Source organism: Entelurus aequoreus, linkage group LG18, assembly GCF_033978785.1.
Source record: "Entelurus aequoreus isolate RoL-2023_Sb linkage group LG18, RoL_Eaeq_v1.1, whole genome shotgun sequence".
In the NCBI taxonomy this organism is placed as follows: domain Eukaryota; kingdom Metazoa; phylum Chordata; class Actinopteri; order Syngnathiformes; family Syngnathidae; genus Entelurus; species Entelurus aequoreus.
The window spans coordinates 549,338-564,337 of NC_084748.1; the positions used below are offsets into that span (position 1 = coordinate 549,338).

The 15,000-nt window shown below is 38.6% G+C and overlaps 1 protein-coding gene across 3 annotated transcripts in view; it reads left to right on the forward strand.

The window, feature by feature from the left end:
* The window catches only part of LOC133633652 (E3 ubiquitin-protein ligase ZFP91-like), a 16,516-nt gene that overhangs the window by 885 nt on the left and 631 nt on the right, over window positions 1–15,000 (forward strand). The window contains exons 3-6 of one of the 3 annotated variants that reach the window (XR_009821804.1): window positions 4,930–5,008; window positions 8,117–8,231; window positions 11,949–12,048; window positions 12,121–12,828. Coding sequence is in view for 1 of the 3 variants with exons in the window: in XM_062026236.1 (XP_061882220.1) it covers window positions 4,930–5,008; window positions 8,117–8,231; window positions 11,949–12,048; window positions 12,121–12,463 (637 nt within the window). In the remaining 2 variants the exon portion in view is untranslated. Of the gene's footprint in view, window positions 1–4,929; window positions 5,009–8,116; window positions 8,232–11,948; window positions 12,049–12,120 lie in introns of all 3 variants that reach the window. The other 2 variants (XR_009821805.1, XM_062026236.1) reach the window with 2 other exon arrangements.

The window sequence follows — 15,000 nt, forward strand, 5'->3', positions numbered from 1 at the left end:
CTGTGAATTTTTATTTTTAATTCAAGTACCCCCTAATCAGAGCAAAGCATTTTTGGTTGAAAAAAAGAGATAAAGTAAAATACAGCACTATGTCATCAGTTTCTGATTTATTAAATTGTATAACAGTGCAAAATATTGCTCATTTGTAGTGATCTTTCTTGAACTGTTTGGAAAAAAAGATAGGTTTTTATTAGAGATGTCCGATAATATCGGTCTGCCGATATTATCGGCCGATAAATGCGTTAAAATGTAATAGCGGAAATTATCGGTATCGGTTTTTTATTATCAGTATCGTTTTTTGGTGGTTTTTTTATTTTATTTTATTTTTTAAAATTAAATCCACATAAAAAACACAAGATACACTTACAATTAGTGCACCAACCCAAAAAACCTCCCTCCCCCATTTACACTCATTCACACAAAAGGGTTGTTTCTTTCTGTTATTAATATTCTGCTTCCTACATTATATATCAATATATATCAATACAGTCCGCAAGGGATACAGTCCGTAAGCACACATGATCGTGCGTGCTGCTGGTCCACTAATAGTACTAACCTTTAACAGTTAATTTTACAAAATTTCATTAATTACTAGTTTCTATGTAACTGTTTTTATATTGTTTTACTTTCTTTTTTATTCAAGAAAATGTTTTTAATTTATTTATCTTATTTTATTTGATTCATTTTTTTAAAAAGTACCTTAGCTTCACCGTACCTGGTTGTCCAAATTAGGCATAATAATGTGTTAATTGCACGACAGTATATATCGGTTGATATCGGTATCGGTTTATATCGGTATCGGTAATTAAAGAGTTGGACAATATCGGCATATCGGATATCGGCAAAAAGCCATTATCGGACATCCCTAGTTTTTATTTATATTTATAAAGGATTTTTGAATTGTTGCTATTTTTAGAATATTTAAAAAAAATCTCACGTACCACTGGTTTACATAACTACAGTGTGTATTGTGTTTGCAGTATTAGTGCACCTTCCTGGGAAATGGGGCCTAAAAATAAAACCTCTGATTGTTTTTCTTACCAAAATTCCGATTAACAATTTTTTCCCCTTGCTTTTTAAAGAAACCAATGAATACAAATTGACGGAGATAATTCAACGTTATTGATATATATCGGCATCGTTTAATCTCTCAGCCTTACTTAATATCAATACTGTTTATTATGGGCCTGCTGCAACGCAAGCAGCCCATATTATTATTGCTCATACTTCAACTTTTATTATTATAGTTCCGCACGTTTCTCTTACGATTAATTGCGAGACGAACCAGCCAACGAACCCCCACATACTGTATTTTTCGGACTATAAGTCGGTTTTTTTCATAGTTTGGCCGGGGGTGCGACTTATACTCAGGAGCGATTTATGTGTGAAATGATGAACACATTAGCGTAAAATATCAAATAATATTATTGATGTCATTCACGTAAGAGACTAGACGTATAAGATTTCATGGGATTTAGCGATTAGGAGTGACAGATTGTTTGGTAAACGTATAGCATGTTCTATATGTTATAGTTATTTGAATGACTCTTACCATAGTATGTTACGTTAACATACCAGGCACCTTCTCAGTTGGTTATTTATTAGGGATGTCCCATAATGGCTTTTTGCCGATATACGATATTGTCCAACTCTTTAATTACCGATACCGATATCAACCGATACCGATATCAACCGATATATGCAGTCGTGGAATTAACACATTATTATGCCTAATTTGGACAACCATGTATGGTGAAGATAAGGTACTTTTTTTTTTAAATAATAAAATAAGATAACTAAATTAAAAACCTTTTCTTGAATAAAATAGAAAGTAAAACAAAATAAAAACAGTTACATAGAAACTAGTAATTAATGAAAATGAGTAAAATTAACTGTTAAAGGTTAGTACTATTAGTGGAGCAGCAGCACGCACAATCATGTGTGCTTACGGACTGTATCCTTTGCAGACTGTATTGATATATATTGATATATAATGTAGGAAGCAGAATATTAATAACAGAAAGAAATGGGGGAGGGAGGTTTTTTGGGTTGGTGCACTAATTGTAAGTGTATCTTGTGTTTTTTATGTTGATTTAATAAAAAAAAAAAACCAAAAAAACCCGATACAGATAATAAAAAAAACCGATACCGATAATTTCCGATATTACATTTTAACGCAATTATTGGACATCCTTATTATTTATGCCTCATATAACGTACACTTATTCAACCTGTTGTTCACTATTCTTTAGACATTTTAAATTGCCTTTCAAATGTCTATTCTTGCTGTTGGCTTTTATCAAATACATTTCCCCAAAAAAATGCGACTTATACTCCAGTGCGACTTATATATGTTTTTTTTCCTTCTTTATTTTGCATTTCCGGCCGGTGCGACTTATACTCCGGAGCGACTTATACTCGGAAAAATACGGTATGTTACACCGTCAGCAAGGTCTCGCTTGCGCCGACAGCGGTATTTTAAGTTGGGAACATTTCGTGTTACCATGGCGACGCTGTTCACAAATACATTTTAAAAATGGGCCAATTTAATGGGTACATACCCTTTTAATGGACGATTGCTCTGAGACAAACGCCAAAAAAGACAAGATTACCTCCTCTTGTAGCTCAGCCATGCTTTCATGTAGCTCGGGGCTTAAAGGCCTACTGAAATGATTTTTATTTATTTAAACGGGAATAGCAGGTCCATTCTATGTGTCATACTTGATCATTTCGCGATATTGCCATATTTTTGCTGAAAGGATTTAGTAGAGAAAATCGACGATAAAGTTCGCAACTTTTGCTCGCTGATAAAAAAAAGCCTTGCCTGTAGCGGAAGTAGCGTGACGTCACAGGAGCTAGTATTCCTCACAATTCCCCGTTGTTTACAATGGAGCGAGAGAGATTCGGACCGAGAAAGCGACGATTACCCCATTAATTTGAGCGAGGATGAAAGATTTGTGGATGAGGAACGTTACAGTGAAGGACTTGAGAGGCAGTGATGGACGGAGCAGAGCTGGCTCATTGGATTCCACACTCTCCTTTTTCTATTGTGGATCACGGATTTGTATTTTAAACCACCTGGGATACTATATCCTCTTGAAAATGAGAGTCGAGCACGCGAAATGGACATTCAGTGCCTTTTATCTCCACGACAATACATCGGCGAAATGCTTTAGCTACGAGCTAACGTGATAGCATCGTGCTTTAACTGCATATAGAAATAAAAGAAATAAACCCCTGACTGGAAGGATAGATAGAAAATCAACAATACTATTAAACCGTGGACATGTAAATACACGGTTAATGCTTTCCAGGCTGGCGAAGGTTAACAATGCTGTGCTAACGACGCTATTGAAGCTAACTTAGCAACCGGACCGCACAGAGCTATGCTAAAAACATTAGCTCTCCACCTACGCCAGCCAGCCCTCATCTGCTCATCAACACCCGTGCTCACCTGCGTTCCAGCGATCGGCAGAAGGACGAAGGACTTCACCCGATGCGTTTGGCGGCCCGGAGACGTAGGAAGTCAAGGTGAGGTCGGCGGCTAGCGCGTCTGCTCTCCAACAAAGTCCTCCTGGTTGTGTTGCTGTAGTCCGCTGCTAATACACCGATCCCACCTACAACTGTCTTCTTTGCAGCCTTCATTGTTCATTAAACAAATTGCAAAAGATGTCCAGAATACTGTGGAATTATGAAATGAAAACAGAGCTTTTTGTATAGGATTCTACGGGGTACCATAACTTCCGTTACTCTGACTTCGTCACGCGCATACGTCATCATACTGCGACGTTTCAGCCGGATATTTCCCGGGAAATTTTAAATGTGTCTTTATAAGTTAACCCGGCCGTATTGGCATGTGTTGCATTGTTAAGATTTCATCATTGATATATAAACTATCAGACTGCGTGGTCGCTAGTAGTGGCTTTCAGTAGGCCTATAATGTCTGATTTTGTCCACACACTTGTCCACTTAAACCCCGGCTAAAAAATGTTTACGTCCTATTTTTGGTTTTGGTTGGATGGCCATCTGAAGGAAGGCTAGCTCTGTTGCTCATTGTGTACAGTAAAGTTACACTTAAAACTCATGGATTCTGGCACTCGGCACCATCTTCAAAGTACGGCGGCTTCCGACGACCCCCGGCCAGAGGTCCGGGGCACAGATAGCAGGCCCATCAAGATTTCTGCGGGAATTTTGTAGTTTGTATCGATCCGCCCACCCTTGTTTACATTCAATAACTCTAGCTTAGCCGTTAGCATGGCCCTTACTTGGTATCAATACTGTTTATTTGTATCGATCCGCCCACCCTTGTTTACATTCAATAGCTCTAGCATAGCCGTTAGCATGGCTTATCATATCTACAGTGTGTAGTGGAGCATGTTTAGCTATTCCTCATCCTCCAGTGATAATGATAGCTACGAAGTTTATTCAAACTGTTTTTTTGTCCGCTATTACGGCAAAGATTAATGACTCTCACTGTGGAGGGACGTTAGCCGCTCACTTGCTAGTGAGGATTCTACATTAGATTGGCTTGTCGCTGTAAAATTTGCGGAACACAGCAAGAATGTGCCACCAACACGGGTGATCACAATATGACCTTTGGGGACGGCGTGGCGCAGTTGGGAGAGTGGTGAAGACACTTCACCCTTGCTCCTGATGGGTTCGTGGTAAGGGCCTTGCATGGCAGCTCCCGCGTGTGTGAATGGGTGAATGTGGAAATAGTGTCAAAGCGCTTTGAGTACCCGGAAGGTAGAAAAGCGCCATACAAGTACAACCCATTTACCTTCATCGTGTTTCACATAACCATAGTGGAAAATGAACTAAGTTGTCTTGCAAGGCACATTCTCATTGGTTTGGCCTCTTTTGTAAGTATAAGTTAATATATCGATATTACTACCTCCACACTGACGGCAAAGCTTTTTGTCAACGCAGGAAGAAGCCCCCAGTGGAGTACGTTCGCTGCGAAATCGAAGGATGTGGCACCGTTCTGGCGAACCGTCGCTACCTAAAGGTGAAGACAATTTATTGTGGATGATTTATCATGTGAGGACAAAAGTATTGTGATAATTGGCCAGTACGCCCACATTTTGGCAAGCATTTTATTATGATCTTCTGAAGGTACAACATTGTAGACATTAAATTAGATAGTAGTCAGAGTGCTGCTTCGAAAGCTGTAAACCGTGTTTTTGTGCAAGCAGCACTCATGCAGCGTCAGACTGCGGCACGGCGACCATTTGAGGCCCGCAGACCGAGTTTTGTCGGCCCACGGCATATTGTCAGAAAAAAATAACAGTGAAAATGTAGGAAAATACAGCAACAATTGGAATGAAGTGAGGAAAAGTTGAACATTTCAAAATAATAATATTATACTTACTCACATATAACACAAAGCTTTTCTTTTTAAATATATACAATATCTGTTTTTAGCATTTTACTTTTTTTAAATAAAAAATATCAAAACGGCCCATGCATTCTTTGACTTTTAACTCTGCGGCCCTTGGTGGAAAAAGTTTAGACACCCAAGATTTAAAATATTTGAAGCTCTCGAAATATAAATACAAGAAAAATATAAACAAAGTTTAGTTAGTTAGTTAAAAAATAATACTAACTTATGAATTTATTGGATGCATTAACCACAATAATAAACACTGTTGAATTTTTGATACACTAGGTTATACAGATCCACAAATGTAATTTTATTATTATTATATTCTTACAGAGGAAAAAAACTACAGTAAAAAAAATTGAAAAAAGAGCAACAACAGAAAAACAGAAAAATCTGAAATGTTCCAACTAATAATTAATAATATACCTAGTCACCTATAACACAAAGCTGACACCGTTTGTTTTTTAAATATATATAATATCTGTTATTAGCATTTAAATAAATATATATATATATATATATATATATATATATATATATATATATATATATATATATATATATATATGTCTTAATTGGATTATCCAAAAAAAATAGTGCTCAATACCGTGGTAGAGCGTAATATGTATGTGTGGGAAAAAAATCACAAGACTATTTCATCTCTACAGGCCTGTTTCTTGAGGGTTTCCTCAATCATCAGTAGATTTTCCTGATGATTGAGGAAACCCTCATGAAACAGGCCTGTAGAGATGAAATAGTCTTGTGATTTTTTCCCCACACACATATATATATATATATATATATATATATATATATATATATATATATATATATATATATATATATATATATATATATATATATATATATATATATATATATATATATATATACAGTATACATATATGAAAATGGCCCCTGCATTCTTTGACTTTTCAGCATCCGGCCCTTGGTGGATAAAGTTTAGACACCCATGATTTAAAATATTAGAAGCTCTCAAAATCAAATAAAAACAAAGTTTACTTAGTTAAAAAAATAAAAAATAATACTAACTTATGAATTAATTTGATAAATTACAACAACAATAATAAACGCTGTAAATGTGTAACTGTCATTTATATTTTTGTATGGCCGGAATTTTTGACACACTATTTTATGCAGTTACACAATTGTAATATTATTAGTATTATATTCTTACAGGTGGAAAAAAAACCCAGTAAAAATTTAAGAAAAAACAGCAAAAATATTAGAATGTAAAGAGATAAATCTGAAATGTTCCAACTAATAATTATTAATATACCTAGTCACCTATAACACAAAGCTGACACAAAGTTTTGTCTTTAAATATGTATATGTGTATGTGTGTATATATGTCTGTTTTAGCATTTTTTCAGATTAAAAAAAAGTCACAATGTCTCTTGCATATTTTGTCTTTTCATGAAAAAAAGTTTAGACACCCCTGATAAATATTAGAAGCTCTGGAAATAAAAATTAAATACAAATATAATCAAATATTAGTTCAAAAATAAAAATAAAACTGCCTTATTAATTAATAATTTGATAAATTACAACAGCAACAATAACACTTTGTAAATGTGTAACTGAACATTAATATTTTTATAGGCATAACTTTTGACACTAGGTTATACAGTTACACAATCATAATATTGTTGTTATTCTGTTCCTACAGGGGGGAAAACAACAGTAAAAATGTAAGAAAAAAGCCAAAAATCAGAATGTAATGAGAAAATGTTGAAGTGTTCAAAATAATAATAATAATATACTTAGACACCTATAAGACAAAGCTGACAAAGTTTAGCCATTAAATATTTATGCATCTGTTTTAGCATTTTATTTTTTTACATAAAAATATCAAAATTGCATCTGCATACTTTGACTTTTAAGTATGCGGCCCTTGGTGGAAAAAGTTTAGACACCATTGATGTAAAATATTTGAAGCTCTTGAAATGAAAAAAAAAATACAAATATAAACAAAGACTGGTTAGTTGATTAGTTAGTTTGTTAAAATATAAAAATAATACTGACTTATGAATAATTAGAAAATTACAACAATAATAAGCACTGTTTAATGTCTAACTTTCATGTATATTTTTGTACAGGCAGAATTTTTGACACACTAGGTTATGCAGTTAAACACTTTTTTTTTTTTACAGGGGAAAAAACAACTAAAAATTTAAGAAAAGCTAAAATGTTAATTAATAATAATATATTAATTCACCTACAACACAGAACTGAAAAATATCTAAAATCTAAAATGTCTGTTTTTAGCATTTTATTTTACAAAATCAAAATCAAAATGGTGGAAAAGGTTTGGACACCCCTGCTGTACACTAACTACTAAGTATGTCTTAGTTACATTTCTTTATCATTATATACTCTAATGAAAATCCTTGCTTGAATGTAAGGGTTGTACTTCCGTTTTAATACTAAATAAAAAAATAAGAATTTGTTCGCTCCTCTCCAAGATATTCTCCAAAATGAGAACCTTGCCATTATGGACCATGATTTGTGCCTTCCACAAAATAGGATGTTTAGAATTCAAGATGAAGAGTTCGGATCCAATGAAATCCAAGTGGTTCAACCCAACCACTAAATGATTCCCAATCCTTTTGCCCACATAGCAGATGTATTTCCCAACACGCTCAGTAGATATGTTCATGTGTGAATAGATCCTGACCTTCAGTTTCTAATGCTGTCTCATATTTCCACCAGCATCACATCAAATACCAGCACTTGCTTAAAAAGAAGTACGTGTGCCCTCATCCCTATTGTGGAACGCTTTTCCGCCTACAAAGGCAGCTATTTCGCCATGCCAAGCAACACACAGGTACTCATTTGGACATTAAACCTTGTGCTGGGTTAGTTAAGGGCGTACTCACACTGGGTTGCTTGTGTAAGCCAGCTGGTTCGGACCCCCTGCCACCGCCAACACATAGGAGGCCAGTGTGCTGATCACGAGGCTAAAAGCCACACAACTACCATATTTTCCAGACTATCGAACACACCAGTAAAAAAGCCGCACCCACTAAATTTTAGAGCCGCACCAGACTATAAGGCGCAAATATATACGTTGTGAAATGAGTTATTTACACAGAAAGATTTCATAAATGTTTATTTACATACCTTAATTGTTTCCAAACGGCAGTAAAACGACTGATCAAACAAAACAGAAGTCATCGTCATGACTCTCCAATCAGCTAAACAGACTCAATAACTCCACGGTGACGTTTTGGTGAATTTACGTAACTGAAACAATACAAAAAGAAACCTAACACAAACACTCGTAAATGTGTTAACATATTAGCTAATGCTAACAATGCTAGCTTCGTCACATCTTGATAGCACGTACAAATGTGCATGTCCTACAGACATCACACATTGGACGGTTTAGTAAGTAGAAATAGTTTTAGATACATTGTAAAACTCACAAACGTTGCTTGGAGTGACGAATGAAGAATCGTCTCGAGCAGAAACGCAATGCAACGGTTTTACTTCCAGTTTAAAGGCCTACTGAAATGAATTTTTTTAATTTAAACGGGAATAGCAGATCCATTCTATGTGTCATACTTGATCATTTTGCGATATTGCCATATTTTTGCTGAAAGGATTTAGTATAGAACAACGTCGATAAAGTTCGCAACTTTTGGTCTCTGATAAAAAAAAACCTTGCCCCTACCGGAAGTAGCGTGACGTTGTCAGTTGTTCACTCCCTCATATTTTCCCATTGTTTTCAACGCAGCTAGAGCGATTCGGACGATTACCCCATTAATTTGAGCGAGGATGAAAGATTCGTGGACGAGGAACGTTAAGAGTGGCGGACTAGAACGCAGTGAAATACATATTTTTTTTCGCTCTGACCGTAACTTAGGTACAAGCTGACTCATTGGATTCCACACTCTCTCCTTTTTCTATTGTGGATCACGGATTTGTATTTTAAACCACCTGGGATACTATATCCTCTTGAAAATGAGAGTCGAGAACGCGAAATGGACATTCAGTGCCTTTTATCTCCACGACAATACATCGGCGAAATGCTTTAGCTACGAGCTAACGTGATAGCATCGTGCTTTAACTGCATATAGAAACAAAAAAAATAAACCCCTGACTGGAAGGATAGATAGAAAATCAACAATACTATTAAACCGTGGACATGTAAATACACGGTTAATGCTTTCCAGGCTGGCGAAGGTTAACAATGCTGTGCTAACGACGCCATTGAAGCTAACTTAGCAACTTAGCAACCGGACCGCACAGAGCTATGCTAAAAACATTCGCTCTCCACCTACGCCAGCCAGCCCTCATCTGCTCATCAACACCCGTGCTCACCTGCGTTCCAGCGATCGGCGGAAGGACGAAGGACTTCACCCGATGCGTTTGGCGGCCCGGAGACGTAGGAAGTCAAGGTGAGGTCGGCGGCTAGCGCGTCTGCTCTCCAACAAAGTCCTCCTGGTTGTGTTGCTGTAGTCCGCTGCTAATACACCGATCCCACCTACAACTGTCTTCTTTGCAGCCTTCATTGTTCATTAAACAAATTGCAAAAGATGTCCAGAATACTGTGGAAATATGAAATGAAAACAGAGCTTTTTGTATAGGATTCTACGGGGTACCATAACTTCCAATACTCTGACTTTGTCACGCGCATACGTCATCATACCGCGACGTTCCAGCCGGATATTTCCCGGGAAATTTAAAATGTCACTTTATAAGTTAACCCGGCCGTATTGGCATGTGTTGCAATGTTAAGATTTCATCATTGATATATAAACTATCAGACTGCGTGGTCGCTAGTAGTGGCTTTCAGTAGGCCTTTAAGGCCTTAATTGGGAGGTATGTTTTCAACCCACAATACCTACAGTGAGCAAACTCGTCCAAAAGATGGCGCCATAGCACAAACAATAACTGTGTCTTTGCTTGTTTTGTTTTATTAAAACTATTTGCATTATGGTCGTCGGCGAAGAAAAATCCCTATATTAGCCGCACTGTTTTATAATCAGCAGGATTCAAAGCGTAGGAAAAAGTTAGTGGAGTATAGTAGTAGTAGTATTGTGTTTACCTTCTTCTAGCAGAATGAAGGCCAATTCTAAGGATGGGAAATATTCCCTACCACTGGCAAGTAGCGACTAGCGAGGCTCTCTGTCCGTGCATGAGTAAGTTAGCGGTCCCGCCTCCGCCCACCAAGACAGAGATTGTGGTTTATTTAATTTTGCTCTCGAATAATCGTGCTCCGAGCGATGCACAAAGTGAACCCTCTCGCGGACGTGGCAATTTATCGAAGCTGGTAAAGTAGGGCTGGGCGATGTGGACTTTTATTAATATTTCGATATTTTTAGGCCACGTCACGATACATGATATATATCTGGATATTTTGCCTTAGCCTTGAATGAACACTTGATGCATATAATCACAGCAGTATGATGATTCTATGTGTCTACAGTAAAACATTCTTCTTCATACTGCATTAATATATGCTAATTTTAAACTTGCATGAAGAGAGGGAAATCACAACTAAAAGTGTATTTATGAAACAGTTATTAAGCAGTGGCACAAACATTCATGTCATTTCCAAAACAGAAAGTGCAAGATTGTCCGAGACATTTTAAAACAAGCTATTAGTGCACTTTTGTGCACGATGTCACTAAGATGACATATCAAAACAACACTAGATAAAGTGCACTTTTTGTACAGAACGCCACTACAATAGTTTAAAAGAAATAAAGTGCACTTTTGTGCATGATGTCACACAAGATATTTCAATAAGTGTCAAATAAAAATGAGCTGCATAATAGGACATCAAATAGTGTATGTCCTTCACTATGTGGTAGGTTCCTGCGGACGTTATCTCCTTCTGTTGTTGACTAGTTTTTTCCATACGGTGTTGATGTGGAAATGGTTGCTTCAGCATTTTGTGGGCGGAGATGTTGACATGCGGAGTTTCAAGCACTCTTCACTCTCTAGCGGGTGACTTTTCAAATGATGCTACATATTAGCAGTAATGCTATTTTTTGTAGCAACGCTTTTGCCGCATAATTGTTCAACATATTCCCGTTTGAAGCCAAACCACCGCCAGACGATGGACCCCCTGCTGTTTTTCTTGGAAATTAATTCTTCCTCCATTTGTTACCAGATTCGCACCTTCTCTCTCTCTCGTATTACCACTCGCACCACGGCTAACGTTACCATGCCGCTACCTCTCTGCTCCGCGAGAGCGTATGACGTTGCACGTATGTGACGTATGTAAGAAGGTGCGCTTGTTTTATGTCTCTGTGAGAAGCAGAGACAAGAAAGAGTGGGAAACGCATGCAGTGTAATGCCCGCAGCTAAAAGCAACTGCGTGAGAGCGTATACTCCAATATCACAATATAGTCATTTTCTACATGGCACAGAGACAAACCCGCGATATATCCAGTACACTCCATATATCGCCCAGCCCTATGGTAAAGTTCCTTTTCGTTTAGCGTTGGATTGGGCCGCGTCTAAGCATGACTGCACAGGTGCAAGTGGCCTCGTGTGAGTACTCCCTAAGTTCTGCTATTGTGCTTTTCAGACCAGAGAGACTACGTCTGCGAGTTCTGTACTCGTGCCTTCAAGAACGCCTACAATCTGGCTGTGCATCGCATGATCCACACAGGAGAGAAGCCCATCCAGTTAGTACCGCCGTACCAAAGCAAAAATGAGCTGGTTAAAAGTGAAATTTGAACCACTTCCTGCGCTCGCAGGTGTGACGTCTGTGGCTTCACCTGTCGCCAGAAGGCCTCCCTCAACTGGCACATGAAGAAGCACGACGGCGACGCCTCCTATCAGTTCCCCTGCTCCATTTGCGGCAAGAAGTTTGAGAAGAAGGACTCTGTGGCGGCCCACAAGGCCAAGAGTCACCCGGTGATGCTGATATCCGAAGCGCTCGCAGACAACGCCGGCACCCTCATCACAAACCCCGCGCCCTCGCCGGAGCTGCCGGGAGAAGCGGTGCAAGTGGAGGTGGCCGGCCTGGAAGCCAACCAAGTGGTTGAGGATGAAGTCGTGCAGCAGGTGGTGATCAAGGAAGAATATGTGGAAGAGTAAGTGGCTCAGGTATCCCAGATGAGTCATGTGTCCCCAACAAGGTCAGCAGGCAGCTCTGATGGACCCTCCGTGCCACGCGGGTACCTGTGGACGAGCAGCAGCAGTCTCACCCTCAGCTCCAGACCACCCTCCGGTCCATTTAGCAGCCCCCACAACTTACCTTCCATTGCCCCTCAGTGGTGACCCGACACACCTTGAAGGTACATTACCACTTACAGTGGGACCTCCATTTACGAACTTGACTGGTTCTCGAACAGGGTTCGTAAATCGAAAAGTTCGTATAGTGAAGCACATTTCTCCCAAAGGAACAATGTAGATATGAATATTGTGTTCCAGCCTCGACAAAAGTTCATGTTTTAGTGAAGGTTTGTACACTTTGAACACAATACAAAGTGCTACACAGTACTGTATATCAAACATAACAAGGAGGTGATGGAGAAACTTTCTATTTATTAACAACAAGCTGCTGTCTTCTGTATGCACTGCTCTGCCAACAAGCGCGCACACACAAAAGTCCCTTTGGCGCCCTCACAAATGATCAGAAATGGCAAAAATTATTAACTAGAACCATCATAGTCTGACTGTCAGGTTCAAACACTGATGACATCTATTAAACAAGACAAGAAGCAAAGAATCAAACAGAGACAGAATTAAATTTGGACTCAATTTTGAGGAGAGACGCGGCCACTGTACTCTCTGCACAGTCTTGCACCACGCTCTGCCCAAAGATTGCACTCCTTTATTTGACTTTCTCCCCCCACCTGACCACAGCTGCTTCCAGAGGGAAGTGGGTCGTAAACAGCCTTGCCTTTGGTTACCAAACAGTTCAAAAGGAGAGGTCGTAAAATAGTTCAAAAAGAGTTCCATAAAATAGTTAAAAAATGGTTCGTAAAATACTTCAAAAAAAGTTTGTCTGGAAATTGGGCAGATCCTGCCATCTGTCCGCTTTGAAGTCCCAGTGGAGTTTTACGAGCCTTCCTCCTGGTAGGCCCCCCAAGACAGCTCCCGTCCCCCGGCCAGGAACTCGATGTAATACAAAGCTTTTGTGATAATTTAGAAACAATTATTCTAACATTGACAATAATAAACATTTAAACAAGTTAAATCCACTAGCATAAACATCGGCATAGGAGGAGCTGACAAGAAAGGAGGGACCGTTGGGGGCGGGGCCTTGAGTGTGTGTGCGTGCCTACGCTGTGAAATAAGTCTACTTAGGCATCTTTTGTTCCATAAAATTGTGGTTTCATCAGATTTAAAACTTGCTGTAGTACAAAGCCTGCTTTGTCGATTGTTCCATACTTCTGAGTGCCATTAATGCAATGTAGTCCTCCACGGCGAGTCAATCAATCAATCAATGTTTATTTATATAGCCCTAAATCACAAGTGTCTCAAAGGGCTGAGTCCCGACTTCTTTCCATGTTGGTCTGTCTTTTTGGGATTCATATTGAGTTAGTAAGATGGACAAGAGATCAAAAGGGGGGAAAAACACAGAAAAGACGGACGCTAAAGTGCTGAGAAGTGACTACCCTATTTTCCGGACTATAGAGCGCACCCACTAAATTTGAACAGAATAACACGCAGATACTGTATATTCATTGTGAAATGAGTCATTTATACAGAAATATTTTTTAAATGTTTATCTACATACCTCAATTGTTTCCAAACGGCGTGTGTAACACGGCAGTAAAACAGATGATCAAACAAAACAGAAGTCATGGTCACGGACACGCTAGCTGCGGAAGCTAGCTTTTCAATCAGCGAAATGGACTCAATAACTAATTTTGGTGAATTTACTGAGGAATTTGTGAAACTGAAACAATACAAACAGATGCCATTGTAAGTTGATAATATTAACACAGACACTCGTAAGGGTGTTGGAATATTAGCTAATGCTAACAATGCTAGCATCATCACATTACAATAGCATGTACAAATATGCATGAAAACACTCCTACAGACATCACACGTGGGACGGTTTAGTAAGTAAGAATTGTTGTAGTTAAATTGTAAAACTTACAAACGTTACTTGGAGTGATGACTGAAGAATCCGTACGAGTAAAAACGCTATGGACAACTAGAAGATGCACTTCTACTTCCGGTTGAAACCTTTAAACAGCAGGAAACACTGCAAAGGTACACCCAGCAGCACCTGCAGTGAGCAAACTCGTCCAAAAGATGGCGCCATAGCACGAACAACACACCTTTTCAGTGTCTTTGCACGTGTTTTATGAAAACTTTTTGCATTTTGGCTGTCAGAGAAAAGAAATTCCCCAAATTTATAAGCCGCGGGGTTCAAAAAATCATTGCTTATAGTCGGGAATTTCAGGTAGTAAGTAGTGTACGGTGCTGCAAGTGGCGTGGAGGGCTGCGCTTCCCCAAAAATGGCGCCTGCAGGCCAAAATGAAGCGTTGGTACACAGCGACATGGTTCACACATATTTGGCTCCATGTAAAAGTTCATAAATCAAGAAGTTGGCAAATAGGTTGGTTTGTAAATCGAAATTCTCTGAATTTAACATTCCTTTTTTTTGAGGCTTG